The 26,821-nt window shown below is 46.9% G+C and overlaps 2 protein-coding genes across 6 annotated transcripts; both read left to right on the top strand.

Annotated features, from left to right (window-relative positions):
- The first annotated feature begins 1,920 nt into the window (after window positions 1–1,920).
- On the top strand, window positions 1,921–9,725 carry tnfaip6 (tumor necrosis factor, alpha-induced protein 6). The gene is made up of 6 exons (XM_034562306.1): window positions 1,921–2,091; window positions 4,542–4,679; window positions 5,116–5,277; window positions 7,182–7,410; window positions 7,673–7,713; window positions 8,581–9,725. The coding sequence occupies exons 1-6, from the start codon at window positions 1,992–1,994 to the stop codon at window positions 8,700–8,702; spliced, it is 792 nt and encodes a 263-aa protein (XP_034418197.1). The 5' UTR covers window positions 1,921–1,991; the 3' UTR covers window positions 8,703–9,725.
- A 536-nt stretch (window positions 9,726–10,261) lies between these two features.
- rif1 (replication timing regulatory factor 1) lies at window positions 10,262–26,690 on the top strand. 5 transcript variants are annotated; one of them, XM_034562302.1, is made up of 37 exons: window positions 10,262–10,520; window positions 10,955–11,002; window positions 11,710–11,846; window positions 11,937–12,015; window positions 12,132–12,228; window positions 12,338–12,468; window positions 12,559–12,653; window positions 12,800–12,989; window positions 13,131–13,223; window positions 13,352–13,490; window positions 13,590–13,741; window positions 13,867–13,981; window positions 14,120–14,287; window positions 14,475–14,585; window positions 14,824–14,886; window positions 15,673–15,776; window positions 16,079–16,165; window positions 16,262–16,335; window positions 16,806–16,986; window positions 17,440–17,547; window positions 17,645–17,794; window positions 18,082–18,181; window positions 18,287–18,576; window positions 18,680–18,882; window positions 19,182–19,275; window positions 19,355–19,468; window positions 19,581–19,723; window positions 19,814–19,903; window positions 19,995–20,049; window positions 20,846–22,121; window positions 22,152–24,106; window positions 24,200–24,328; window positions 24,414–24,500; window positions 25,082–25,197; window positions 25,284–25,434; window positions 25,527–25,650; window positions 25,757–26,031. In XM_034562302.1, exons 3-37 carry the CDS (start codon window positions 11,731–11,733, stop codon window positions 26,029–26,031), a joined length of 7,455 nt encoding a protein of 2,484 aa, XP_034418193.1. In that variant the 5' UTR covers window positions 10,262–10,520; window positions 10,955–11,002; window positions 11,710–11,730. The 5 variants fall into 5 exon arrangements, with proteins under 5 accessions (XP_034418193.1, XP_034418195.1, XP_034418194.1 ...); XM_034562304.1 differs by having other exon boundaries at window positions 20,846–22,551; window positions 22,651–24,106; XM_034562303.1 differs by having other exon boundaries at window positions 20,846–24,106; window positions 24,233–24,328; window positions 25,757–26,690.
- Window positions 26,691–26,821: the final 131 nt, after the last annotated feature.

The following is a 26,821-nucleotide window of genomic DNA, read 5'->3' as shown; positions in this document are numbered from 1 at the left end:
TTCTCGTGAGACGCAGAGTGCCGTTTGACCTCCGTTGCCCCCACAGTGGTCTTCATGCACTTTATCGCAGTCTTGGAAAGGGAGGAGTGAGCGGAGGTTGCAATCTGAAACCTCACCGCTAGGTGGCGCCACCTCCTCTACTCTCCCTTTTAAACAGTTATGTTTTAGGCTGCTTGCTAGCAACATAAATAAACTGTGAACAAACACTGATGTATATATATATATATGAGATTTAAAAAAATTGGAATGGAGGCAAAGTTAGTGACTAGCTTGTGGCAGAGCAGCTAGCAGTTAGCAGCAGCTAACCGTTAGCAGTTAGCAGCTAGCGAACCAGATATTTTCCTCAGAATTTGACCAAAACGGGAGCGAAAATTAGAGAAAATAGTGACACAAATTCATCTGGTTACGCCATGACTGTCTGATGCGGCAACTGTTTGTGAACAAAACAACTTTATATAAGGAGGTAATACCTCAAATGTGTATGTTTTATATTCAAGAAACAACGCCTCTCCTCGTGAATGTCGACTTCATCCAATTTCCGAGTACATTTAAGGTGTTTTTGTTACATTTGTTGCTCGCGGCACACATCGCGGTCGTGTAAATGAGTTCAGAATGAAGTTTCCTTGTTGTTTCATCATGATCCTGAGTAACCAGTCCGCCTCGCTGCAGTTGGAGGACACATGGAAACGATGATGCATCTCCTCTTAAATCGCGCCAGTAATTTACAATATGAGACGGACTTTCCGCGGGTGGGATAGAAAGGGAGAGGCTTGCTGAGAATTAAGAAGGTACGGATCATTCCCTCCCAGATCTGGAAGCAATTCAGGACTGTGTGTGTGTGTGTGTGTGTGTGTCTATTAACCTATGATTAAAAGGAAAAGAGATATCATGTTGCACACCGAGGCTTCACACCGTAAAAAAAAAAAAATCAACAAACTCCGTGTCTAAATAGTTGCATCACCTCATTGTTGGACACAGAGTTTACTGTATACTGCTGTCGTAATAGTAGCACCACAGGTCATTAGCGCCCCGTGGACTCCACCCAAAGAGTTACACCATCCAGATGTTTCTTTTTTAGATATAACTTCGGCACACAAGTTAAACCTCAATGAAATTGTACAAAGTTTAGATCTTTTAAACTTGTTGAGTGCAAGTTGTGGGCCATGAAAGTACAACAAGGGGTTAAAGAGATTTGAGGAGATCAGCAGAATGAAGTGACTCTCTGTGGGCTCAGTTCACTGATTAGAGCAGCTTTTATTATAGTAATATCCCTTTCTTTTTTAATGATGCAAACACTTGTTGATTTGTTGACCCATTTGAAGGGTAAACAAAGTGAATTGTTTGTATTATTTATCAACAAATGGTGCCTTGGGCAAGTTAAGAAACTTACATTGTCGGTTCCAAAACTGCTGGAGGTCCCTCGTGTACTCCTTCCTGGTGGTCCATCATCGAAGCTGTGGGAGACGCACAACATCTGGGGTGTGATGGTGTCGGGTTCTGCTCCTTTCATGAAGCAACACCAGGGTCCTGTGCTGCATTATGAATATTATCACATTAACATTCAAATTAAAGGCAAAAGACAATGAAATCTGAGAGGAAAGCAGCCGCTTTGCTTCTTCGTTGATGTATTTTAAAAATCATCATGCTCTTTTTTTCTAGACATGTGGCATGAGGGGAGGGGGGGGGGGGGGCTGTGTGCATGTTGTGTGTTTTTAATCATCCATAAACATTCACCCGTTTATATGAATCTGTGCTTCGGCATATTCTACCCTCTGTAGCAAAGACCACGTGCTGCCAAGATAAATGTGCAACGCGTGCACGTTCTCAAAGCGAGTTACCTGCAGTACTTGTAGTAAGACAGCCCCCTCCCTCCCCCTCCCCCCCTCTCTGTGGGGGGGCAGCAGGTCCGGTATAAAGCCCGCAGCGGAGGCGCAGAGGCACGCGCTCCTGGACACATCTGGAGAGAGCAGCTGCGCACGCAGAGCTGCAGGATGCGCTTCTTCGCTCTCCTCTGGACACTCTGCTTCCTGCTGAAGGAGGCGCGCGCGTGGGGCTACAAGAACGGGATATTCCACAACTCCATATGGCTGGGTGAGTCGCTGCCGTGGATGGGAGGAGAAAAAGGGCTCGCTCGCTCGCGGAGGGACACGTTGGAGCACTTCGTTGCGCACCCGCACTTTAACTTTCATTGCGGTGAAGGTCATCTCATCACGGGACACGCGCACCGTGCTCTTCAGCTGGTCTCGGTCACCGGACATCAGTTTCATTTCATCTCAACCTGCCGCCGTTCACCTGAGATGGGTTCTGTTTGTTTGTCTGTTTGTTTGTCTGTTTGTTTGTCTGTTTGTTTGTCTGTTTGTTTGTTTGTCTGTCTGTCTGTTTGTCTGTCTGTTTGTCTGTTTGTTTGTCTGTTTGTTTGTCTGTTTGTTTGTTTGTTTGTTTGTCTGTCTGTCTGTTTGTCTTTCTGTTTGTCTGTTTGTTTGTCTGTTTGTTTGTCTGTTTGTTTGTTTGTTTGTTTGTTTGACTGTTTGTTTGCCTGTCTGTCTGTTTGTCTGTTTGTTTGTCTGTTTGTTTGTTTGTTTGTTTGACTGTTTGTTTGCCTGTCTGTCTGTTTGTCTGTTTGTTTGTCTGTTTGTTTGTTTGTTTGTTTGACTGTTTGTTTGCCTGTCTGTCTGTTTGTCTGTTTGTTTGTTTGTTTGTTTGACTGTTTGTTTGCCTGTTTGTTTGTCTGTTTGTTTGTTTGTTTGTCTGTTTGTTTGCCTGTCTGTCTGTTTGTCTGTTTGTTTGCCTGTCTGTCTGTTTGTCTGTTTGTTTGTTTGTTTGTCTGTTTGTTTGTTTGTTTGTTTGTTTTGCAAGCGCAGCAACAAATGTCCTCACGTGAAGGCCCACTGGGAGGAGGAGCGCACACTAATGATGAAAGGAACGCGCACTAACGATGAGGGGAGCGCGCACTAACGATGAGGGGAGCGCGCACTAATGATGAAAGGAACGCGCACTAACGATGAGGGGAACGCGCACTAACGATGAGGGGAGCGCGCACTAATGATGAAAGGAACGCGCACTAACGATGAGGGGAACGCGCACTAACGATGAGGGGAACGCGCACTAACGATGAGGGGAGCGCGCACTAATGATGAAAGGAACGCGCACTAACGATGAGGGGAGCGCGCACTAATGATGAAAGGAACGCGCACTAACGATGAGGGGAGCGCGCACTAACGATGAGGGGAGCGCGCCCTCGCGGCTACCAAACGGCGTGTTTATGGGCTGCTGGGTGCTGCACGAGGGCCAGTAAACACGCAGCAATGACGTCATCTGAGCTCTCCCACAATACAGGAGTCGGATTTAATTTCATTGAGACTTATTTATTTGGTATTTATAGGAATGTACTTGTTTCACTTTGGGAAACCTTCACATTCTTAAATCTCACTTTATGAGCCACATTCTTTATGTTTCCACGAGGTGGAGATTTACACAACTGTGTTTCAGCATTTTATATTTTTATATATGAAACATGCCACTTCTTTGTGAAGTTCTCAATCTTTTCTCTCTTCTATTTCGCTGCTCCAGAACTGGTTTGGGAGAGGGATGGATGGGGGGGGGGGGGGGGGGGGGGGGGATTGGGGGTCAGTGGGTGTAATTAGTGTAAAAATCATTCATCAAACAGGTTAAACGGATCAAAACAAGCGACTGACTTCTGGGTGCTTTTGGCACAGCAGCTCTGCAGTCATGCGAGCGTGAAGCCAGAACCGGATCAGCCCCCCCCCCCACACTCCACCCCCCACCCCCCCCTGCTGAGAGCAGCGAGCAAACGGACCAACTTGTTGGTGAACTTCCCAAATGTAGAACGAGAAATGTCTCACAGTCAGGGCCTAAAAACGGTGTAATAAATACTCCTTTAAGTAAAAGTCCTGCATTCAACACAAGTATGTGTTGATAGATACGTGGTTTACTGGACAGGAAGTCAACTGTAAACTAACTAAAGCTCTCAGCGAAATACACTCGAGATAACAGTAGAATATTTACTTTGTGATGTGGATAAAAGTATAAAGTTAGAGAAAATGGAAATACTTAAGTAAAGTGCACTAAAGTACAGAACTATGCTCAGATCCCTGTGGACAGCCTTCAGACTGGGAACAGCTTTATTTACTCCCTCTCTCTCTCTCCCCCCTCTCTCTTTTCCCCCCTCTCTCTTTCCCCCCCTCTCTCTCTCTCTCTCTCCCTCTCTCTCTCCCCCCTCTCTCTCTCTCTCTCTCCCCCTCTCTCCCTCTCTCTCTCTCCCCCCTCTCTCTTTCCCCCCCTCTCTCTCTCTCTCTCTCCCTCTCTCTCTCCCTCTCTCCCCCCTCTCTCTCTCTCCCCCTCTCTCCCTCCCTCTCTCTCTCCCTCCCCCCCTCTCTCTCTACCTCTCTCCCCCCCTCTCTATCTCTCCCTCCTACCCCCTCTCCCCCCCTCTCTCTCTCCATCCTCCCCCCCCTCTCCACCCCTCTCCCCCCCCCCCCCTCTCTCTCTCCCCCCCCCCCTCCCCCTCTCCCTCTCTCCAGAACAAGCAGCTGGAGTTTACCACCGGGAGTCCCGCAAAGGGAGATACCAGCTGACGTATAAAGAGGCCCGGGCCGTCTGCAAATACGAGGGAGGGAAGCTGGCCACTTACGAGCAACTGGAGGCGGCTCGTGAAATAGGTCCTGCAGGGGGGGGGGGGGGGGGGGGCATCTCTTGACCCGCTGGAATGCTTTTAACATGCATGGTTGGGGGGGGGCAGGTTCCCGTGTTCACGGGGTAAAAAGGATATTTGGGGAGCATGAGAGTGGAACACTTGGCCGCCTCATGACTCCGTGCCGAGCGGCCCAAGAGCCTGTTAACACCTCCTTGGGTGGGTACCGTGTTACTCGGCTCAGGTCCCCCCCCCCCCCCCCCCCCCCCCACCCACGGCGGCCCACCTGGGAGGTCCCGGCTCTTTTATCTGGGCCGATCTGGCTTCTTTTTTTTTGGGGGGGGGGGGGGGGGGGGGGGGGGGGTCTGCTGACTGTCAACATAAACATGCACTGGCCACCAGAGCGTGTGGCAGGAGGCGGTGTTTATTCTGGGTGACCTGAGTGTTTCCTCGCCCTTGTTCAGGCTTCCACGTGTGCGCCGCTGGATGGTTCGCCAAAGCCCACGTCGGATACCCCATCGTCAAACCCGGAGCCAACTGTGGCTTTGGGAAGGTGGGGGTCGTGGACTACGGACACCGGCGGAACAAGAGCGAGCGATGGGACGTCTACTGCTACAACCCGGACTGTGAGTACACACCACCAGCAGAGGCCTGGCCACTGTGTGGGTTCCTCTGGGCAACACACAGCCGACGGACACCGTCTGGTGGAAATATGTCCATCTGGTCTTCACGCCGGTGCTTTTGCTGCCACCAAGTGGTCCAAAAAGGAAACCTTATATTTACCTGCTTTTTACTTTTTTACTTACTTTTTATTAACTTATTTTACTCATTTTTTAAACTTATTTTACTCATTTTTTAAAAAACATATATATATATATATATATATATGTTTTTAAAAAATATATAAATACAACATTGTTTATTTATAAATATATATACAAATATAAATTTATAAATAAACAATTTATATATATATATATATATATATATATATATATATATAACAAATTTAAATTGTTTATTTATTTTTTTGGTTTCCTGAGCGGACGCTTTCACATTCAATTCAACGTTAATACAAAACAACTGATTATTTATGCTGCACATTTTAATGCAGATATGTATGATGATGTGTACACACATGTTCAGTAACATTTTAAATGCGGGACTTTAACTTGTAGTACTCTTTAAAGTGATATATATATATATATATATATATATATATATATATATATATATATATATATATATCTCCGGTTGAGAGTAGTCATCCAGTCTGAGGCTCCAGAGACTCGTATCTCCACACGGAGATCTGAACCACGGCCGTGGGGGGGGGAGGTCTGGACTCCAAGCCACAATCTGACCCTGTGAGCTCTCATGACGGGACCGAGACTCGAGCTGCAGGACGTGGAGCACTTCGCCGTGGATAAGACGTCGGGGGAGTGACTGATAACAGCGAGGGAGAAACATCTAATGCCGTTAACATTTTAACCTTTGAGCCAAATTATTGTTTACGTGTCTCGTGGCCTTTTTAAGTTTCAGCTAAAGATTATTTAAAAATCAATATATTCGAAAAAATAAACCTGTAAAGTGGAAAGCAGTTGAAAAAAATAAAATAAAATAAACATTTAAAGACGAGAGGAACGTAGTCGGGACATACAGGTAAAAATAAAATACAAAATATAAAGAAATTCTGTGAGATTAACAGATTCATGACATCAGTAAACATCGGTTTATGGTCTCAATCTCTAGTTTCAAGCCTTCTTCAATAAAACATGATGCTCATTTAGTAAATGATGGCCTACTTAGAGTAAAACAGACCATAAAGCGACTTCTCACCGTGTGTTTTCAGTTCATAAAAGTTATTTGTAACATTTCCTAACAATGTCTTTGTGGCTGAATTGAACCCAGGAGGCTTCCTTTGTTCTCCCTCTCTTCGTCTCGTGGAGGAGCGTTTGATGCCACCGTCGCCGGGCTGCACATCTGTGATCCATATTACAAAAAGCTTTACTTCTTCCTATTCTGAATGCTCACACGCAAGAGACAGACCTGTGTGTGTGGGGAGTTTCTTTTTAATGTCTGTTTTAGGTCTGTTTCACCGACCTTTGACCCCCCCCCCCTCCCCCCCCAGTGGTTTATTCCTGATGACTAAACACCGCGCTGCTCCTGATGAGTCGGGACGGTTTTCTGACTGCTCCGACAACCTGTACATCACGGTGCCAGGCGCCCCCTTATTATTCTTATTATAGACTATTTCTTGACGTTCCTCCACTAACGAGCTACACAGACGCTCTGGTATGCGCGGGTCAAGATGATATTCTACACCTCTTCGTATGTTTACTCTCTGAACTTCCAAGCGTCACGTTTCATTAAAGATAAAGACACACAAAAATGCATCGAATCATCATGTAAATGAGCTCATTTCCCTTTTTCGGCGTGTTGTTTTTTTCCCACGCTGATGAAGGTGTTTGTGTGTGTGTGTGTGTGTGTGTGTGTGTGTGTGTGTGCGTGTGTGTGTTGGCGTCTCTTCCAGCCAAAGAGTGCGGTGGCGTGCTGACGGACCAGCTGAGGATCATTCAGTCCGCCGGCTTCCCTGAGGAGTACCAGGACGAGCAGATCTGCTACTGGCACATCCGCGTGCGCCTGGGCCAGAGGATCCACCTCCACTTCCTGGAGTTCGACGTGGAGGAGGACGTGGGCTGCCTGGCCGATTACCTGGACGTGTACGACAGCTACGACGACGTCTCCGGCTTCGCCGGGAGGTGAGATTTGGGCAAAAAACCTGGCGTGACCTCATTCACGGGGTGGGGGGGTTCTTTGACCTTTCACCTCAAGACGTGTGAATAGAAATGGGTTTTATGGATACCCACGAGCCTCCCCTTCACACACATGTCCACTTTATGTCAATCTCAAATGTTTTTGGGGAACAATGCAAGCAGTAGTACATATAAAATAATAGTATATTTTAAAAATAACAGCCGGAGCTCCGACCTGAAAGTCTTTCGTACGTTTCTTTGTTTCCAGATTCTGCGGAGATTATTTACCTGATGACATCATCAGCACAGGTGACCCGTCCCGCTCATTTCAAACGCCCACGGCGTCGCACGCTCACTTGACCTTCGCTCTCTTGACCTTCGCTCTCTTGACCTTCGCTCACTTGACCTTCGCTCACTTGACCTTAGCTCACTTGACCTTCGCTCTCTTGACCTTCGCTCACTTGACCTTCGCTCACTTGACCTTCGCTCTCTTGACCTTCGCTCACTTGACCTTCGCTCTCTTGACCTTCGCTCACTTGACCTTCGCTCACTTGACCTTCGCTCTCTTGACCTTTGCTCTCTTGACCTTCGCTCACTTGACCTTCGCTCTCTTGACCTTCGCTCACTTGACCTTCGCTCTCTTAACCTTCGCTCACTTGACCTTCGCTCTCTTGACCTTCGCTCACTTGACCTTCGCTCTCTTGACCTTCGCTCTCTTGACCTTCGCTCACTTGACCTTCGCTCTCTTGACCTTCGCTCACTTGACCTTCACTCTCTTGACCTTTGCTCTCTTGACCTTCGCTCTCTTAACCTTCGCTCACTTGACCTTCGCTCTCTTGACCTTCGCTCTCTTGACCTTCGCTCACTTGACCTTAGCTCACTTGACCTTTGCTCTCTTGACCTTTGCTCTCTTGACCTTAGCTCTCTTGACCTTAGCTCACTTGACCTTAGCTCACTTGACCTTTGCTCACTTGACCTTCGCTCTCTTGACCTTCGCTCACTTGACCTTAGCTCACTTGACCTTCGCTCTCTTGACCTTCGCTCTCTTGACCTTCGCTCACTTGACCTTCGCTCTCTTGACCTTTGCTCTCTTGACCTTCGCTCACTTGACCTTCGCTCACTTGACCTTTGCTCTCTTGACCTTCGCTCTCCGCCTTTTTTTTGTTGTTTTCTCAGGAAACGTGATGACGCTGAAGTTCCTCTCGGACGCCTCCGTCACGGCCGGTGGATTCCAGCTCCAGTACGTCGCCTTCGACGCGTCTCCGTCGGCCCAGAATCACACGTATTACCTCCGCTGACCCCCGGTTTGATGCAGCTATCCTCTAATGAACGTGTCTTTATAGCTGATTAAAGAAATACTTTGAGGTCTCTGACGATGATCTCACATTGTGGTTATGATAAACACGTTGTGTGGTATTTTATGGTTAAAAAATAAACTGGTTTCTGGTTATTATAATTGTATTTTCATAGATTTTCATGCTTCTTTTTATTTTTTTTTATCACCCATCACCGTTCTGTATATTCACACCTCCTACTGGATTTATGATGTTGTAGAATTTACATTTTATTTATTCGTCACACGGTCGCTAAGACGACTAGAAACGTTATCTTTATAAATGCAAGACATTTGCCCACCCTGTAAGTTTGGTTCTCCAAGAGACTTAATGATAGACATATTATACATAATAATTCATTCAGCGCTAATGTACATTTTATCACTATGAATAATTACAACGTTTCATCTCTGGTGATAAATCATAGACTGCATAAAGCATGGTCAACGTCTCTGTGGGAACAAATACAATGATGTAATATTAGCAATAGATAAAGTATTTAAAGTGAACTCCAGCTGCAACATTCATCAATATGCATCAATAATTCAATAACGTAGGGATATTATATATATTATTATGAAAATAGGCGATTCTGCACAATGAGTATACTTTAACTATACTTTTTGCTAAAACGTTGTACTTTTAATTAATTTTGAATGCAGGAATTTTTACTTGCAATATATGTAAGACAGTATATATCTAAAACATTAACAAAATTACAACAAAAAAAGTGTAATATTCCAAACTCAGACTTTGTGAATTTGATCAGATTTGAACCCACAAACTGTCGTCAGATTCTGATTTAAATGTTGTGTGAAGTATCACACCAACAAAAACAAAGAATATAATTTTTATTTCTACACTGTGGTATTACTATAGGCCATCTAAGATGTGAGTACTTCATTCTATTTGATGTACTTATTTTTAAAATTCCTATTCATTTATATTTTTGTGTTTAATGTTTTGTTTCACGGCTCCTTTAAATCACCTTGAACTGCCTTGTTATTATCATTATTATCATTATTATTGCTATTATTATCATTATTGCTATTATTATTATCATTAGTATTGCTATTATTATCATTATTGCTATTATTATTATTTCTATTATCATTGCTATTTTTTATTATTGTTATCATTACTGTTATTATCATTATTATTATTGCTATTATTATTATCATTATAATTATTGTTATTATCATTATTGCTATTATTATCATTATAATTATTGTTATTATTATCATTATTGTTATTATTATCATTATTATTGCTATTATTATTCTCATTATAATTAATGTTATTATTATCATTATTATTGCTATTATTATTCTCATTATAATTATTGTTATTATTATCATTATTATTGCTATTATTATTCTCATTATAATTATTGTTATTATTATCATTATTATTATTGCTATTATTATTCTCATTATAATTAATGTTATTATTATCATTATTATTGGCGTTAACCACAACAATGCCAGCTCTCCCCTATACGGTTAAATGGGGGCGGACCCGGAAGTGACGTAGCGGGTCAGAGGCGCATTTGTACGTCGGCGTGGTGGTTTGGCGCCAGCAATTTCGCGGGGCAACAAGAGCTCAAGAGACGCAGAGAAAAGAATAAAAGAATAAAAGGATTTTAATAATCCATCGGACTGGTTTTAATAATCCATCGGACTGGTTTTAATAATCCATCGGACTGGTTTTAATAATCCCTCGGACTGGTTCGCTCCTCTGGGTTCGATGGTCGGTCCGCGGCTCTTCTTCTGAACTCTCGAGGTGAGCCGCTCCGTCCGTCGGGTCCGAGCCCGTCGCTGCCCTCCCGGTACCCGGTGTACTTACCCGACGCCCCGGGGACTCGGCCTCCTCCTCCCCGGGGCGTCGGGACACTTTCTCCCCCCCCCCCCGCCGCCGCTTTAAAAGTTCTGTCGCGCGGCTACCTTGTTTAAAGCTAGTTAACGTTAGCAGCGGGCTCGTGCCCCTTTTTAAAGGAGGCGCGTGTCCGGGACGTCGAGGCTGTTCGGGACGTTTGGTGTCGTGACGGGTGCAGCGTGACGCGCGTGTCGGGCTTGTTGCGGGTCCCCTGGGTGTCCCGAGGGGAAGCTGCCGTGACACACGGCTCCGCCCGGCCTCCGGTAGCATCCGGCTTCCTCCCGGTGCGTCCTCGCGCACTCTCACACGCACTCACCTTTCATTGTGTTTCATTCCTCCAGCTCTGGATCCAGTGGAGGTGAGCGCAGCCCTGCAGAGATCTCACTCAGGTGAGTGTTGGGTTGTGTGTGTGTGTGTGTGTGTGTGTCTGCATGATGTCGTCATGCCTGTGAGGGGGGGGGGCTAGATGCATGAAGCTGCACGAAGCTGCATGAAGCTGCACGAAGCTGCACACTTGACTATTTACACATAAGGAATACACTAATCCTTTGTTTACTTGGTACCTAGTTTACAAAGTGCTTTACGGTAACTAGTAAATACCAAAAAGCCCAATTCCGTACAAGAACAGACAATAATACAGAATAAGTGTTATTTAATGAGAGTGCATTGCATTTAAGTGTAAGGTGTGTGTGTGTGTGTGTGTGTGTGTGGGGGGGGAGGAGCTAGAGAGCATCATTTCAACCCTGGGTTCTTGATTAAATGAAGAGACGGAGGGACAACTTCCAGGGAATGTCGGATTGTTTTTGAATGCGTTATTGTGTAGAAAGTCAGTCGTTAGAAAGAGATCTCTTCATGAAGGGGATGTGGTTGGACCGGAGGAGTGATCAGAGTAACCCGGTACTCCTTAAAGATGCAGGAATAAACTGATAAGCCTATCGAGAAAGGCATTTAAAAAAAAAAAAATGGTCTCCCTGTTTCGTTCTTTGGTTAATGACCGGGTTCAGCCTTTAGTTTTCCAACACGCCTTCTGTTCTCTTTTTAATTTTTTTTTAAAGAAAGACTACATGGTTATATTTCTCTCTCTCTCTCTCTGAAGGCCTTGAGGAGGCGCGTAATAATGATGGCGACGGCGGAGCCTCCGATCAGCTCCGGCTTCCTCCCCCTGCTGGAGTCCCTGGAGGACGGCGCCGCTGGTCAGTCCGAGCAGACGGACGCCTACCTCACCATCGCCAAGTACGTCCGTCCGTCCGGCGCCGCCGCTGCTTCGGCCCCGCCCCCCTCTGGAGATGTGCGACCGTAACTTTTATGTTCTCCCTCCTCCAGCCGGCTCAGCGGAGATGAAGGTCGGCAGTTTCTCCCCGCGGTCGAAAAGCACTTTCCTCGTTTGGGTAAAGCCATCCTGGTGAGTCTCTTTCTGGACACCCTGACGCTTGAGGACCCTCCTAAATCTTCCATATTCTAATATAAAATCTCTTTTTTTTAAATCAATGATGCATGATTCTGCTTGTTTGTCTGCAGGCTCACATAAGCAGTCCGACTGCGGAGCTGAGCCAAGCCGCCCTGCAGGCTCTGGGCTTTTGTTTGTACCACTCTCACGTCGTCTCGGGGGTGCCTGGTGCGTTTAAAAAAAAATAATAAAAACTGATTTCTTTATTCATTCCCGTGTGAATACATTCTTTGTAATGGCTGCAGAGGGTGATTTCTCTCTTCATCGTTTTCCCCAGAAACCTTTGCGGCGGAAATACTGTCGGCGCTTTGCTCCCTGGCGGGGAAGTCCGCCGATAAGAACACGTGCACCAGAGCATTGTGGGTCATCTCCAAACAGAGCTTCCCTCCAGATGTGGTCGGCCAGAAGGTGAACGGCGGCTGGAATCCAGTGACGTGCGACTGGTGGCGGGGGAGTTCTGCTTTTTAATAATAACCCACGATGCTTTCACTTCGCCAGGTGTCGGCCATACTGGGAACACTGGAGGGCGTGTGGGGCAGAGAGGACGTCCAGTCCGTGGTGATGGAGCACGAGGCCTTGAACGTCATCATCAGGTAACACGAGGGATGCTCCTCCTCCCACGTGACGGGTCACTCGTCTCCAAAATGTCTCCCTCGAATATTTTATATAACCAAATTATCTTGTGAAACTGGTTTTATTCAAAAACATTTATTGTGTTTTTGACGTCTTTTTTTTAAAGGATGCTGGAGCAAGCGCCGGCCCAGATGGGCGACGGCGTGCTGAGGTGGGCGAAGCTCGTCATCCCGCTGGTCGTCCACTCCGCCGCCAAGGTGCGTCTGCGGGCCGCGGCGGCCATGGAGATGGGCATGCCCCTCCTCCTGGAGAAACAGATGCAGGTGGCCGGCATCATCGAGCCCATGATGTCCTCGGTGAGTGTCTCCGCGGTGCTTCAGTGTGTGTGTGTGTGTGTGTGTGTGTGTGTGTGTGTTCGGCATAACTAATTAGTATTGGAACACCTGACGAAGAGGAAACGGGATTTTAAAAAGTAACTTTCATGTCTCATTTTACAGAAACTGATCCCAGAGCTCCAGAAGCTTTTCATGTCCAAGAACGAAGCCAACGTCCTGAAGCTCTGGCCTCTGTTTGTGAAGCTGCTCGGGAAGGTAAAGTGTGTGTGTGTGTGCGTGTGCGTGTGTGTGTGTGTGTGTTCTTCAAATTCTGAACTAGGTTGCAGGTTGCGTTTCTTTGCCCGGTTGCATCCGACATCCCGACTGTGCGTTTCCCCCCTCAGCTGCTGCACAGAGGAGGTCCTTTCATCAACTCTCTGCTGCATCTGGAGGAACTCGGCTTCCGCAGCTCCTCTCCCGCCATCAAGAAGATCGCCTTCATTGCCTGGAAGAGCCTCATCGATAACTTCGCCCTCAACCCAGGTGCGCCGCAGCCTCCGGTCCCCATGTTGTTCTTCTTCTTCTCTTTGGTTCCGGCTCTCCGTGGCTGAGTTTGACCCTCTCGTCGTCCCTCCCCTGCAGACATCCTGTGCAGTGCCAAACGCATGAAGCTCCTGATGCAGCCCCTCGCATCCATCAACGTCAGGACGGAGGTCCTGCTGCTCACCAAGGTGGAGGTCTGGTGGTACCTGGCGGTGCAACTCGGGCCCAACCTGTTGCCCAACTTCGATCAGGTTAGACGGAGGACGTTTTGAGGCATATTTGGGAATTTATGTAATGAATGGAACGCAATGCTCTGGGGCGTCCTGCATCTTTTTTATTTAAAGTATTCCTTCTGCTGAACGTCGTCTCCCTGCAGGTTTCCGTCCCTCTGCTCCAGTGCACCATCGGCTCCAACTCCCCTCTGGTCCCCGGCACCCCTTCTCGAGCCGTCGGTCAAAACGGCCCCGTCCCACCGGGCACGCCCAAGTCCGGTACGTTCACCCGTCATCATCACGTCAGCACTCCACAGTAGATGGTGCACTACACTGTCTTACACACACACACACACACGCACGCACACAGCGACTGAAGCTGCATCGGAGTGTCATTTTGTTTGTTTAATTCTGCAGGCTTCAACAGTCCGGCCAATACGTCTCGGATGAGCCTCAACTCCAGCGTCCAGATCCCGTCCGCCTTCCCCTCCATCCAGCTGCTGGGCCTGGAGATGTTGCTTCACTATTTTCTGGGACCGGAGGTCGTCGCCACGGCGGCGAAGAAAAAACTCCTCCTGAGTCTCGGTGAGAGTCCACATTTTTTTTTTTTCTATACACGTTTTATATTTTTCAGAATTCTTTTTGAAAATGTAAAGCCTCAAAAGAGTTGAGCTCGAGCATCATCAGTACAAACCCATTCGTTGTCATCCTGCTGGCTTCTGATTGGTCGGCCGTTGCCCAACGTTCATGTCGGGTCTCTTTTCCGCTGCAGAGCCCCTGAACCACCCTCTCCTCTCGGGCGCGTCCTCCTTCGCCAAACACGCCGCCGTGCTCACCGCCAACCTCCGGGACGGATTCATCAACGTCGGCAAAGACGCTCCAGGTGAACCCCCGAGCCCGAGGACATGTTTTCAGTCTCTTTTTTTTTTAAACGAGGTGGTGTAGTTTCTTTTTTTTTAATTTTTAGAAGCTCCACCAGGAGGCTTTAAACTGAGCGTAAATGTGCTTGTTGTTGTTTTAAGGTACTTACGGGAGAATTAATACATGTTCGTCATGTCGCTGATGATACGCGAGACAGTCGACCTGCATGTAACTCGGTTCCGCCTCTTCTCGTTCTTCAGATTCTCTTTTGGCCGTTTTATGGACGAGTCTCGTCCAGTTTGTCAACGTAACGATAGAATCCGGTGAGTACCTGAACGTTGAAGTACTTCTATTATAATACTGTGTATTATTATTATTATTATTATTATTATTAAATGAGGATATATAATTTAAAAAAAAAGTATTCTCTATCAATATAAATGTTGTTGTGGCGCAGTTAAAAATTATTTATTTTTATACATTTTTTATTTTTATATATATATATATATATATATATATATATATATATTATTATTATTATTATTTTTTTTTTTTTAATGAGGATATATAATTTTAAAAATGTATTCTCTAAAAAGTTAATTATTTATTTTTATACATTTTTTATTTTTATATATATATATATATATATATATATATATATATATATATATATATATATATATATATATATATATATATATATATATATTATTTATTTTTTTAATGAGGATATATAATTTAAAAAATGTATTCTCTATCGATATAAATGTTGTTGTGGCGGCTCAGCAGCGCGGGGATCTTTGTGAAGTTGTGGTTCCCGCCTCGTAGCGCCACATAGAGCACTCTGGACTGGGATCCGGGCCCCGTCACTTTGGGAGGAGGACCAGCGAGACCCCGTCCTCGCCTCCCGCCCGGCCCACTCGCACCGTTGCATCAGTTTAAGTCGGAGCGGTCGGATCCATCGTGGTCCTGAACCGCCGTGAAGAGAGAATAAACTGAGGGGTCCGTCCCCGATGATGACTTAGCCTTTAAACTACTTTGTTTGTGTTTTTGTTTGTTGTTGTGCTTGTTGACGATGAGTCTCGCCCCCCCCCCCACCCCGCTGTCAGCAGGCAGTAAGAAGGATCGGCAGGGCGGTGAAGTGCTGACGCTGACGCTTCAGGCTCTGCAGAGCATCGTCTCCTCAGAAGCTCTGCCTGCAGACAAAGTCCTGGTAAGAGAGACCCACGAGGCAATCAGTTCTTATGACCCTTCAAAATAAATCAACAGGAAGTAAGTAATTATGAGCTATAGACCCTTTTGAGGCTTTTGATATCACAATTACTTTGTATTTGTCAACTTTTTGGTGATTTTTCTTTTATTTCTTTTCGTTTAGGGCCTCATTAAAGCTCAGCTTGCTTCTCCGACTGCTGTTTTTAATATCTTTTGCATTTTGATTTGTTCCTGTTACAAGTTGTTGAATTGGCTCAAATCCAACTTTTATTTTATTATCCCCGTTGAACCTCTTCTCCTCAGATTCTGTTCGAGGCCACGGCCAAAGGTCTTCCCCAGAGAGTCCTCGGCTCCGCCTCCTACCAAGTGGGCAAGATGGATGTGCTGAATGTGAGCGCGCACGTGTTCACAATGGGCGTTTTAAGGAAAAGATTATGGGATGTAAAAGAAGAAGGATTGGTTAACGTGTTGCGTTTCCTTCCTCAGGGAACGCCGGCTCTGTTCCTCATTCTCCTGCTTTACAACAGCAGCTTGCTCTCGGCCTACATCGAGGACGAGAGGTGGGCTCATTATTTAATTAGATATTTATTTATGTGCTCGCAGCTCTACTTCAATTCTGCCTGTTTAGACGAAAGCAAGAGGTTTCTTTTTTTTGTTTAAACGAACACAAATCTGCTCTCATGTGTTTTATTTACAAATATTTAATTTGTTTATGACTAAATTGCAGGACTGAAACCTGGTTGACGACATCTTTAAGTGTAGTTGTCACAATTAACAAAGCATTTTGAATATCATTGTTTTTGGTAAACTCTTATATTTTTTTTATTACAGTATTAATGCACAATTTAACCTGGTGGGTGTTGTAGAGAACAGTTTGGCGCCCCCTGTCGGTGCAAATGTAAATTACAGGCAGAGTTAGAATTAATTTGCCAAAATGCGTGCTCCCCCCCCCCCCCCCCCAATAAAAATATAAAATAAAACTATAATTTAACTTAATAGACCTTGTTTTTCGATGTCTTTCCGTCCGCAGGTTTTTCCAGTGCCTTCAGACGCTGGTGGGCTGCGGCCTGTCGGGCCCCACCTCCCCGCTGGCGTTCGGGGAGGCGGTGCTGGGCGCCATCGCCCGCAGCGCCGAGTCCGTGCAGAACAAGGAGCAGCTGTGGAGGATGTGGAGCGCCATGGTCGGCCCGCTCACCGACACCATCACGCAGGTAAGGCGGAGAAACGGGAGGCACCGGGGGGGTCGATGCTCCATACTGCTGTGAACCTACATGCAGCACATTGTATAGAATAGCCCTTATTTTTAATAAACCCCTTTTTTTATTAATGTTATTACCTGATGGCAGAAGAAGTCTCTTTGCATGAGTTTAACAACCGCTTATAGTTTTTTAAACACTTTTTTTTATTATATGTATTGTAATTTTGACCTTTTCATGTTTTCTTTTATTTCAGCAGCAATGCAAAAAAAGAAAAAATAATATTAAAATGTTATATGTATATTAAATGTATGTATATCTATCTATTATTAAAATTTAAACTTAAATATATGTTTAAATTGGATATTTCTTTCTTAATTTGAGAAGCTCTTTACTGTGATGCGTTTCCTCTGATGCCAGCAGAGCGTTAAACAACCATTAAAAATCTTAAATTTTTTTTTTTTACAGTCGAATGAAGTCAACCAAGGCGACGCTCTGGAGCACAACTTCGGCGCCATGAACTCGGCGCTGCTGTTCCCCATCACGCGCCTACTGCAGGGCACACCTTTACAGCAGGTCTCGTCTCCATCACGACCCACAATACCTTTCAACCCCCCCCCCCGAGGCCGCCGATCCCGTTCTCACGTCGTCTCGCGTGTCTTTGTTTGTTCAGGCGGCCCAGAAGTCGATGCTGTCGTCGTGGTCCAAACTGTACAAGGTGTTCGCCCGCTGCTCCGCGCTCGTGGTCACGGCCGAGGAGAACGTCTGCTGCGAGGAGCTCTGTGCCAAGATGGCGGCCGCGATAGACAGAGATGCGCTGATGGTGAGTGGCGCGGGGGGGGGAGAGAAACTAACATCACTGGAATAATATAATAACCACAGTGATGTAAATATGAAGCAAACTATATAAAAAATATTGGCAATCAGCCAACAATGAGGAAAATCAACAATTAGTTGGGGAAAAGATGTGAAAATACTATTTGTGTTTAGGATTTAGTGACATCTAGTGGCAAAGTAGCAGATTGCAACTACATTTTTTTTTCTTTTTTTAATTCATCAAAACATGATTTTAGAAAACCAGCCTGCTTTAACTTTCCGATGCCCCTCCAGGTTCCTTCCACATTAAACGCCGTGGCCAGCGTCCTCCAAGTCATGGCCGAGTGTGTGGACTTCTCGCCGTTCACGCCTCAGTTTCAGCAGAAGCTGAAGTGTAAGAGGACTTTGACGCTCACCCTCATTCCAGTCGTCACGCTTGGATGAGATGGAGAGAATTCTTAATCTCTTATTCCGCCCTGTGGTTCTTTTTCCCCCGCAGCGCCGCACACGCCGGTGAACTGGACCCGGAAGAGGAACAAGGTCCTGGGGAATCTGTCCACCTTCCAGTCCCTGCTGGTCCAATGCCTCGAGGTCTACCTGCAGGGCCCCGAGCTGTCCTCCGACGCCACGGGGCTGGCCCTGGTGTCCGTCCTGTCGGCGCTCTTCGGCAACCTCGGCCTCGCCAACACCGTCAAGGAAGCCGTGACGTCTCTGGTTCGACCGCTCGCCCTCTTCTACGAGCAGGCGGCCGCCGAGCCGCCGAGATTCTCCTCGCAGCTTCTGGGAAAAGTGGGTTCTTCTGTCCGATGGACGATTTTTAAAACTTCCTTTTTTTTTTTTTCAAGCATTTTTATTTACGTATTGACGCTCTGCTCCTCCCCTTGTCTCCCAGTTGGAGAAGCTTCTCTGTGACGTTCTCGGCTGCCTGCAGAGCCGCTCCTCGTTGGCGTTCGACGATGAGCTGCTGGCTCTGCTGTCTCCGCTGCTTTGTGTGTGGTTTCCTCACAAGAACAAGCAGCTCCGCGCCTCAGTCGCCCACTTCTGGAACGCCACCTTCGGCAACTCGCTCAGCCTCACGTACCCCGACGAGATCAGGTAAATATATTTTGATTTTTATATCTATCTATCTATCTATCTAAACAAACCGATAAGAGTAATGGTGTCGCTAAAATCCTAACGACACACACACACACACACACACACACCAAGTGGTAGAGGGTAAAACACAGAAGCAAATTAATGGAACCTTTGTCCTGATTTTTTCTCTTTGGGTCTTTATGTCTTTTAAAATCATGACGTGAATGTAACAATAGAAAATGTATTGTTTTATGAGCAAATAAAAACAAGTTTTTTTTCAGCAATCTTTAAATGTTGCCGTTTTTTTTTCCCCGCAGACCAATATTGAGCCAAGTGAAGCAGAAGACCCCGATCATCCTTCCCGGCTTCGGGGTCGTCGGTGTTCCTGATGAGCTCAGTGGACCCTACTCTGTGAGTTTCTTGTTTAGCGTCTCTCTCTCTCGTCGTTGTTGTTGTTGTTTGTGGCTGATCGTGTTTTGTGTCTTTTCAGAGCGAGTGTTCCCAGTTGGAAACCAATCTCAGTGGGATGCCGGTTTCGTCCGTGGGGAAGAGGGACTCTCTGCAGAAGAAGGCCGCCGAGCCGAAGGCCTCCAAGTCGGTTTCTGTAAGGATGGATGGATGTTTGCAATAAGAACGCATTTTGTTGCGGTGAATATATAATTATTCAGACATGTTTTGGGGTTTTAATTTAGTTTTTTAATTCCCACCGTCGACAGACGAAGTTGGACTTTGGCTCTCCGAAGCCGCCTCCCAGGGGGGTTTTGGAGGAAGAGGCCTCCATCGACTTTGTCTTCATTCCTCCCGAGACGAAGGAGCGAGTTCTGACGGAGCACCAGAAGGAGGTGAAGAGGACTAAAAGGTCAGATTGGTCCTCTTGTCTGTTTTATAAAAATTCCTTCAAAGTGTCCGTGCCGTCAGACTGGAGCTAACGTTTCCCTTTGACGCGCAGGGTGGACATCCCCGCCATGTACAACAACCTCGACGCCTCTTTGGACACGTCGGTGTTCACCCAGTACACGCAGAGTCAAGACGACTCTTTGTAAGTCCCGAGCTTCTGATGAATCTCTGCGCTCTCATAACAAACGCAGCGTTTGTATAATGAAACATTTAATTTATTTTTTTTCCTTCAGGGACAAACTGGCAACGGAACAAGCTGACAAGGAAACCAAAGAGGCTCCTGGCAAGGTAATGCAAACGCACACAAATAACACAAAGCGCTGCCAGGAAAAGACTCCACTGGGGGATTTGAGTTGTCCTGGTTTTCGTTCTGTTACTTGCAAACAGCCCAAGTGCACTTTGGTTGTAACCTGGAGTTGTTGCGGTTAATTCATGCCTCCCCCCGAGGAGTTCTGTAGTAACGGTGTTAAATTAATTTAAGTCTGGCTTTCATTGACTTGGTCAAATATTAAATAAACCGTAATTGTAGACTGGCTTTTATACTAAAACCCTCTTCACGTTTTATGAGGCTCATCCAAATGGAAAATACTTTTTAGGAATAGGTTTTGGGTCCGGGTTGGGATGGCAAAGCTTACGCTCTTCCTGGGGGTCCATGGTGGTCTTAGGTCGGCTGTGTAATCCATCCAGGATGTTGTGGGCATGCGCCAGAGATTCCTCACATCTACCCAAGGAGGCATTCTGATGACATGGAGGGGAATAGCTTCCATATATTCTTCATGTTGCAGTGCATGAAGCAACAAAATGTAAACGTTACTGTTTCGCTTTTTAAAATGAATTACGAAGCACACAAAACGCGTTAAAACCTCCAATGCATTGTTATGTTCATGCTGTCTCACACACCGGTAAGGTTACTCTTATGAGGAGAGAGACCCAGAATATTCTTGTTTTAAATAAGTGACACTTATTTTATTTTAAGGACCGATGTCACCAGACTTTCATTGTGTACCTATTCACACTTTGGAAGTATGCTTCTTTTTGTCCGTTGCAGACAGATTTAGAGTTTTAATAATTTGGTTTCTTCCAGGTTTCTCATGAAAAAGCAGAAAAAACAGAAAACTCGGAGGCCACTCAGGATTTTGTCAGTCCAGAAGCGGTAGAGAACGTTCCAGAAAGCCGCCAGCAGGAGGAGATTATCCCCGACTCGGCAGATGTTTCTATGGAGGATGAAGCCAAGATGGATGATCAAGCTGAAGACTTGGACCTGCAGTCTACAGAACGCACAAGTCCTAACATCTCGGGTTCTTCAGATTTGGTCTCGGGGACACCCCAGAAACCCAACAGTCGGCGTCAGTCCTTTATCACCCTGGAGAAGTATGCTGAGGGGAAACCTGCCAGCCCCAGCAGTGCGTCCACCTTCACGGGTACCCTCATAAAGACCCCCAGTAGCAAAGAACGCTCCAAAGCCAGCAGGACGTCGTCCTCTCGGGCTTCCCGGACATCCACTGGTCCTAACTCTCAGGATTCCCAGTCTTCCCACACAGGAAGCGTGAACTCCCAGTCTCCTGTGAACAATGTCCTCGAGTCCCCGGTCAGGCCAAAAGGCTCCGGGATAAAACGTGAGCCAGTAAGGCTGACTGAGAGGCTGCCCAGTGACCCGACAGAGGACGAAGACGTTATCCCGGACACCCAGACTGTGGAGGGCGAAGAGGGTACCAAAGTGGCTTCCTCGTCAGAGGAAACAAAACCTTCAAGCCAGGAAGAGGAATCTGAATCAACTCTGGACGATTCTCAATCTCCTCCGGGCGAACCGAGGCGGTCCGGACGCTCCAGAGTCAGACCTCAGCTGCCCGGAGAAGACCCCGAGGAACGGGAGGAGAAATACACGCCGTCGAAGAGGAGGCGGTCTGGAGAGGAGCCTAAAAGGGATTCTCCGAAGTCGAACTCGGCGCAAAGCCGACGCAACACGAGAAGTATGCAGGCTGCCGAGGAGGAATGCGTTGGAGACAGATTACGAAAGAGGTCTCAGCGGGACAAGAGGGAGTCGAGCCAAACCGACTCTCAAAGAAAAGCACACAAGAGGATCAAGCTGTTCAGTAGTTCAGACGACTTCCTCGATAAACCCGAACCCAGAAGGAGAAGCCAAACTGACTTGCAGTCCGATAACGAAAGCCAGTCACAGGGCAGGCAAAGACGGCGGAGTAGAGCACCGTTGGAGACCATGGAGGACGGCGGCGGCGACGTGAAGAAAATGGTTTTGCCTGACAAGGAGGAATCCAGCCAAACTGGCAAACACGAGCCGGTAGAAAAGAGTGATACGTTGAAGAAAGATTCTCAGAAGATCACTCCTCCCCCTCTAACTGGTGCCACTGCGTCGCCTCCCCCTCTAACTGGTGCCACTGCGTCGCCTTCCCCTCTAACTGGTGCCACTGCGTCGCCTTCCCTTCTAACTGGTGCCACTGCGTCGCCTTCCCCTCTAACTGGTGCCACTGCGTCGCCTTCCCCTCTAACTGGTGCCACTGCGTCGCCTTCCCTTCTAACTGGTGTCACTGCGTCTCCTTCCCCTCTAACTGGTGGCAAATCACAAGAGTTTGATATTGTAGAACTGACTGAAAAAGATGGTGATGGGCAAAAGAAAGATTCTCAAATTGTCACGTCTTCTTCGCAAACTCGTGGACGATCCCAAGAGTCTGAGCTTTTAGAAAAGACCAACAAGGAAGAGAGAGATTCTCGAGTAGTCTCTGCTTCTCCAGCGACTGAAAAGTCCCAGGATGGAACGAACGCCACCAAAAGGTTGGTAAATACGGTCAAAGACGAACTCAAAGCAAATGAAAGCACCGATGACAACCTTAGTCAAGAGGATTCTCAACCGGTCACCCCTTCTTCTGACAGCCAGTCTCTGCGTCGATCCAGAAGAAGCAAGTCATCCTCCGAGGCTCCAGGGTCCGAAGATAAAAGTAAAAATAAGGATTCTTTAGAAAGCCGGAGCAGCTCTGATTCTCAGCCAGAGGCCGGAATGGGAGGTAGGACCAGGAGGAGTAAGGTACAAGAGGAGCAGTCAAAGTCGAGTCCCAACGCAACCTCGAGGGGTTCTCAATCAGCGGATTCACCCAAAGGCAAAAGCTTCAGAAGAAGATCTTCTCCAGCTTTGCCAGCCCCCAGTAAAGAGTCGTCGGAGTCTGAATCCTCGGAGGTCAAAGAAAGTCCCCGCATACCCCAAAAGAGGGGGAGGAAACCTAAAGTGTCTCTTCCGAGTCCTCTCACTATCGAGCCTAAAGAAGGTCAAATTAATAAGGGTGTGGTAGAGGATGATTCTGATGCTTCTCAAAAGGCAGTTTCACAAAGCGTAGAAGATAATAGTACAACGGGGTTGGAGGATTCCCAGACATCTCGAGACTTGCAGGATCGTGAATCGCTCCAGGTCGCGTCCAACACTGAGGAGCAAAGTAATGAAGAACCCCAGATGGAGGTTGATGGTGTTGTGGAGAAGACTGAATCCAAGTCGCTCGGTGAGTCTCCTCGCGAGGAGCAAACGCAAAAGGACTCCGACGTTGAGAGAACCTCTTCACAGGAAGGCGACACTGGGAACTCTCCACCGGCTGAGGTGCTTGAACCAGTCGGGGTCGGTTCTGACCGGACTCTGGACGAGGCCTCCTGTGAAGCCCCTTCGTCCTCCGTTGATAACACGGTTGCGCCACCTGATGAGACGACGGAGAAACTTCAGGTCTCGGAGTCTTCGGAGGAGAAAGCTGGAGAAGAGTTGGAGTCCGTCGCCCACGACGACGTAGTAGCAAAAACCCAACAACGGGACTCAGACCCAACCCGCCAAGAAGAGCCGGTTGTTCCGGTCGGGGAAACGGCTGAAGGCGGTTGCGGTGAGTCCTTTGTTCCCGAGTTAGACGCTCAATGTGGTTTTGTTCCGCCCGCCTCCAACAACGAAGAGGAATCGACCACTTGGCACGCAGAGGCCGACGCCGGAGACGCCGCCGTAACGCTGCTACAGGAGAGCGAAGGAGATGGCGACGAATCCCAAATTGTGGAGCGTAACGTGGACGAAGAAACTCCGATCGCCGACAACTCCGACGACGTGGTCACAAATTTAGCCGGCGCTCTGGCTGCGGTTAGCGATACTTCTTTGCTAACGGAGTCGACGAGCCAAGACATTTGCCCGGGTTCTCCGGCAAAGCAGAAGGACCTGCAGGCTTTAATAGAGGCAGATGTGGGCGAAAGCCCCAGCGGTGGCAGGACCAGAGGGACCTGGTCTCCTTCGGCCTCCCCGTCAACCAGTATTCTGAAGAAGGGCCTGAAGAGACCCCTGGAGGAGGAGGCGACCTCGCCGCTTGTCAAAGTAAGTCGAAGCACTTGTATGTTGTCAAAAAAAAGCATTTTGAATACACGGGTGCTACTATGAAAGTCTTTTATTTTCTCCGTTACCTTTTAGTCCAGACGCGTGTCTTTTGCTAATCCAATCCAGCATCAGGAGATGGCGGACGACATTGATCGTCGCAGCCCCGCTATCAGAACCAGCTCCCCCAGGCGCTCCAAAGGCAGCGGCATCCCGCAGCCGAAGGTATGAACGAGGTTCTTGGTTCTTGGTTGACGAGTTTCTGATCCAGAACCTTTTTTTTCTAACTATCTGCTCCTCCTTCTTCTAGTACGTCACGACGCCTACAAAAGGCTTGCTGATCCTGAGTCCCAGAAATCTGCACAGTCCGGGTTACAAGAGCTCCAAGAAATGCCTGGTATGCATTTTATACAACTCTTAAAATCAACAATTGCTATTGTCCAGTTTTTATTTGGGGGGGGTGTAACTTGGTGTTACAGAACATGCAAAGAGAGGCATTCTTACACATCCCAGAGACTCGGAGCAACATTAACATCATTTTGGTTTTGAGCTACAAGCCAAATATTTACCCTCCTTGTCTTTGGTTTTGCTTCCACCCATTTGGAAATGGAAATCTTTGGCTCTGTAGCCAAAATTATTATTATTATAGTGATACGTGGCGCTCAGTCCAAAAGTAAAAATATATTGGAAAAAGTCAGTTCTTTGGTTTATGACCACATTCCTTCTAAATTAACGACTTTCCCAGCAGCCTCAGCTGTACTTTGTGTTTACAGCTAATTAGCGAATGTTACTACACTGACACACATTGTAAACATTATACTGGCTCAACATCAACAATGATTATCATTCATAGCGTAGAACACATTCTTCACCCTTGTCCAAACCTGGTGTTACCCACAATGCACCTTGACCAGTGACACTCCCCCCCCCTGAAGTCCTATTGGTCCTAATGGTAGCGCCGACCCTTCTCGCCACCAGATTTCCGAGATGAGCCAAGAGCCGCGGCCCGTCTCCAGGGACTGCATCTACCCTGCTCTGATTGGCTGCTCGGCGCCTGTGGAGGCCGTGCTGCCTCAGATATCCTCCAACATGTGGTGAGTGCAGCACCGGGTCTTTTTTAAAAGGAGACGTCATTCATCGGGTGCATCTCTTTTGTTCACGGTGCCGATCCTCCTCGTAGGTGCCGGGGTTTCGGGCAGCTGGTTCGAGCCAGGAACATCAAAACCGTGGGCGACCTCAGCGCTCTCACGCCCAGCGAGATCAAGACTCTGCCAATTCGCTCCCCGAAGATCTCCAATGTGAAAAAGGCCCTGAGAAGTTATGAACAGCAGGTATGACGGCGTGGAAATCACACAAATAACATGCATTTAAATATAATAAACAGTATGAAAGGTGGAGTTCACTGTGTTTGACACCCGAACAGCGTAAAGGACGAGGCGGTGACGAGTTGAAGAGTTTTGATGAGATGATGATGACCTCTGAACCCGAGGAGGCCGCTGCTCCTCAGAACCAGGACGAGGAGGACAAGACCTCCGGAGAGACGCTAGGTGGGTTACACATCTACATTTTGGCTGTAAAAAGGTCGATTGACCGTGTCATCGGCCTTCTTAACTTCCTTTCTTAAAAGTTTTAACGCCACCTTTCTGCTTGCAGCCACGGAGCTGGTGGACGAGCCGCTTCCTGCTGACGAGGGGCCCGAGCGAGACGGCTCTGGGAATCGGACGCCCGGCACGCCGACCGGAGAACGGGACCCCGAGGGCCGGCTGCGGTCGGAGTTGGACGCCCTGACCGGCAGCATGACGCCCCGGGAGCTGGGCTCCTGCTCCCCGCAGCGGCTCGTCCAGATCCACGAGCAGCTGGGCGGCTTGATGCGGCGCGTGGCGGTCGAGCTGCAGACGCGCCTCTGCCGGCCGGACGCCCGGCCCTGAGGAGGCGGGACGCGTTGCTCGAGTGTTCGAAGAACCGTGAAATAGACGACGAGCAGCAACGGTTCTTGTAATCCTCCACGTGTTTTTAAATCAACCGATTTACACAAAGGACGATTTTATGGTTTTTAACTCCGAACGCCTCGGGCCCCTTCTTTTTTTTTTCTTTTTTTTTAAGAAATGTAAAGTGTTTTTGTTTTTAAATATTAAATTCCAGCTGCACTTTTTTCCGACTTGTAGCTTGAGCTGTTTGGATAGTTTATATACGATTTTTAAGAAACACTCAAAGGGAAGCACAGGCCCACTTTTCAAGCTGTGCCAAAAGAAGGAGGCGTGGTTATTTTTAATAGTTGGATGGTGATGTATAATTACATATGTAGATGAAAAATATTATTTCTCACCATTTGTGTATCTTTTTTTGTACATATTATTTCTCTCGTGCCATTTAAATCCCTCATGTGCCTGTTTTTTAGGCTGTTTACAATTTAACGCTGTGCTCGTGTGTGTGTGTATATATATATCTATATATATATATACTTTTTTCTTTTTTGTACCATTTTATGAGTTTGAAAATCTCTTTTCTGTCATTTCAGTTTAACGTCTTCTTGAATTTTTTTTAAATGCATATTGTAGATGGAGGCAGACTTCTGTCTTTTATTGTTTTAAATGCTTCAATAAAAGAAAACTGATGTTTTTTTTAACGCTTGATTGAATTTTGAGCTTGTTTGACTTACATGAGACACGTTCTGAGAGAAAATATTACATTTGTTTGATATGAGTGCAATCTTTTAAT

The sequence above is a fragment of the Cyclopterus lumpus genome, chromosome 21, assembly GCF_009769545.1.
Source record: "Cyclopterus lumpus isolate fCycLum1 chromosome 21, fCycLum1.pri, whole genome shotgun sequence".
NCBI lineage: Eukaryota > Metazoa > Chordata > Actinopteri > Perciformes > Cyclopteridae > Cyclopterus > Cyclopterus lumpus.
Note: the sequence above shows the minus strand (reverse complement) of the source record. Positions and strands in the feature narration are given on the sequence as shown.

What these genes read in the sequence shown, in the direction of transcription:
- rif1 (XM_034562300.1), top strand. Translation starts at nt 11,731, where the DNA reads ATGATGGCGACGGCGGAGCCTCCGATCAGCTCCGGCTTCCTCCCCCTG. An exon ending in GCCTACATCGAGGACGAGAG is followed by an intron (nt 16,336 to 16,805) that starts GTGGGCTCATTA and finishes TTCCGTCCGCAG; the next exon opens with GTTTTTCCAGTGCCTTCAGA. An exon ending in TCACCGACACCATCACGCAG is followed by an intron (nt 16,987 to 17,439) that starts GTAAGGCGGAGA and finishes TTTTTTTTACAG; the next exon opens with TCGAATGAAGTCAACCAAGG.
- tnfaip6 (XM_034562306.1), top strand. Translation starts at nt 1,992, where the DNA reads ATGCGCTTCTTCGCTCTCCTCTGGACACTCTGCTTCCTGCTGAAGGAG. An exon ending in CCACAACTCCATATGGCTGG is followed by an intron (nt 2,092 to 4,541) that starts GTGAGTCGCTGC and finishes CCCTCTCTCCAG; the next exon opens with AACAAGCAGCTGGAGTTTAC. An exon ending in GGAGGCGGCTCGTGAAATAG is followed by an intron (nt 4,680 to 5,115) that starts GTCCTGCAGGGG and finishes GCCCTTGTTCAG; the next exon opens with GCTTCCACGTGTGCGCCGCT.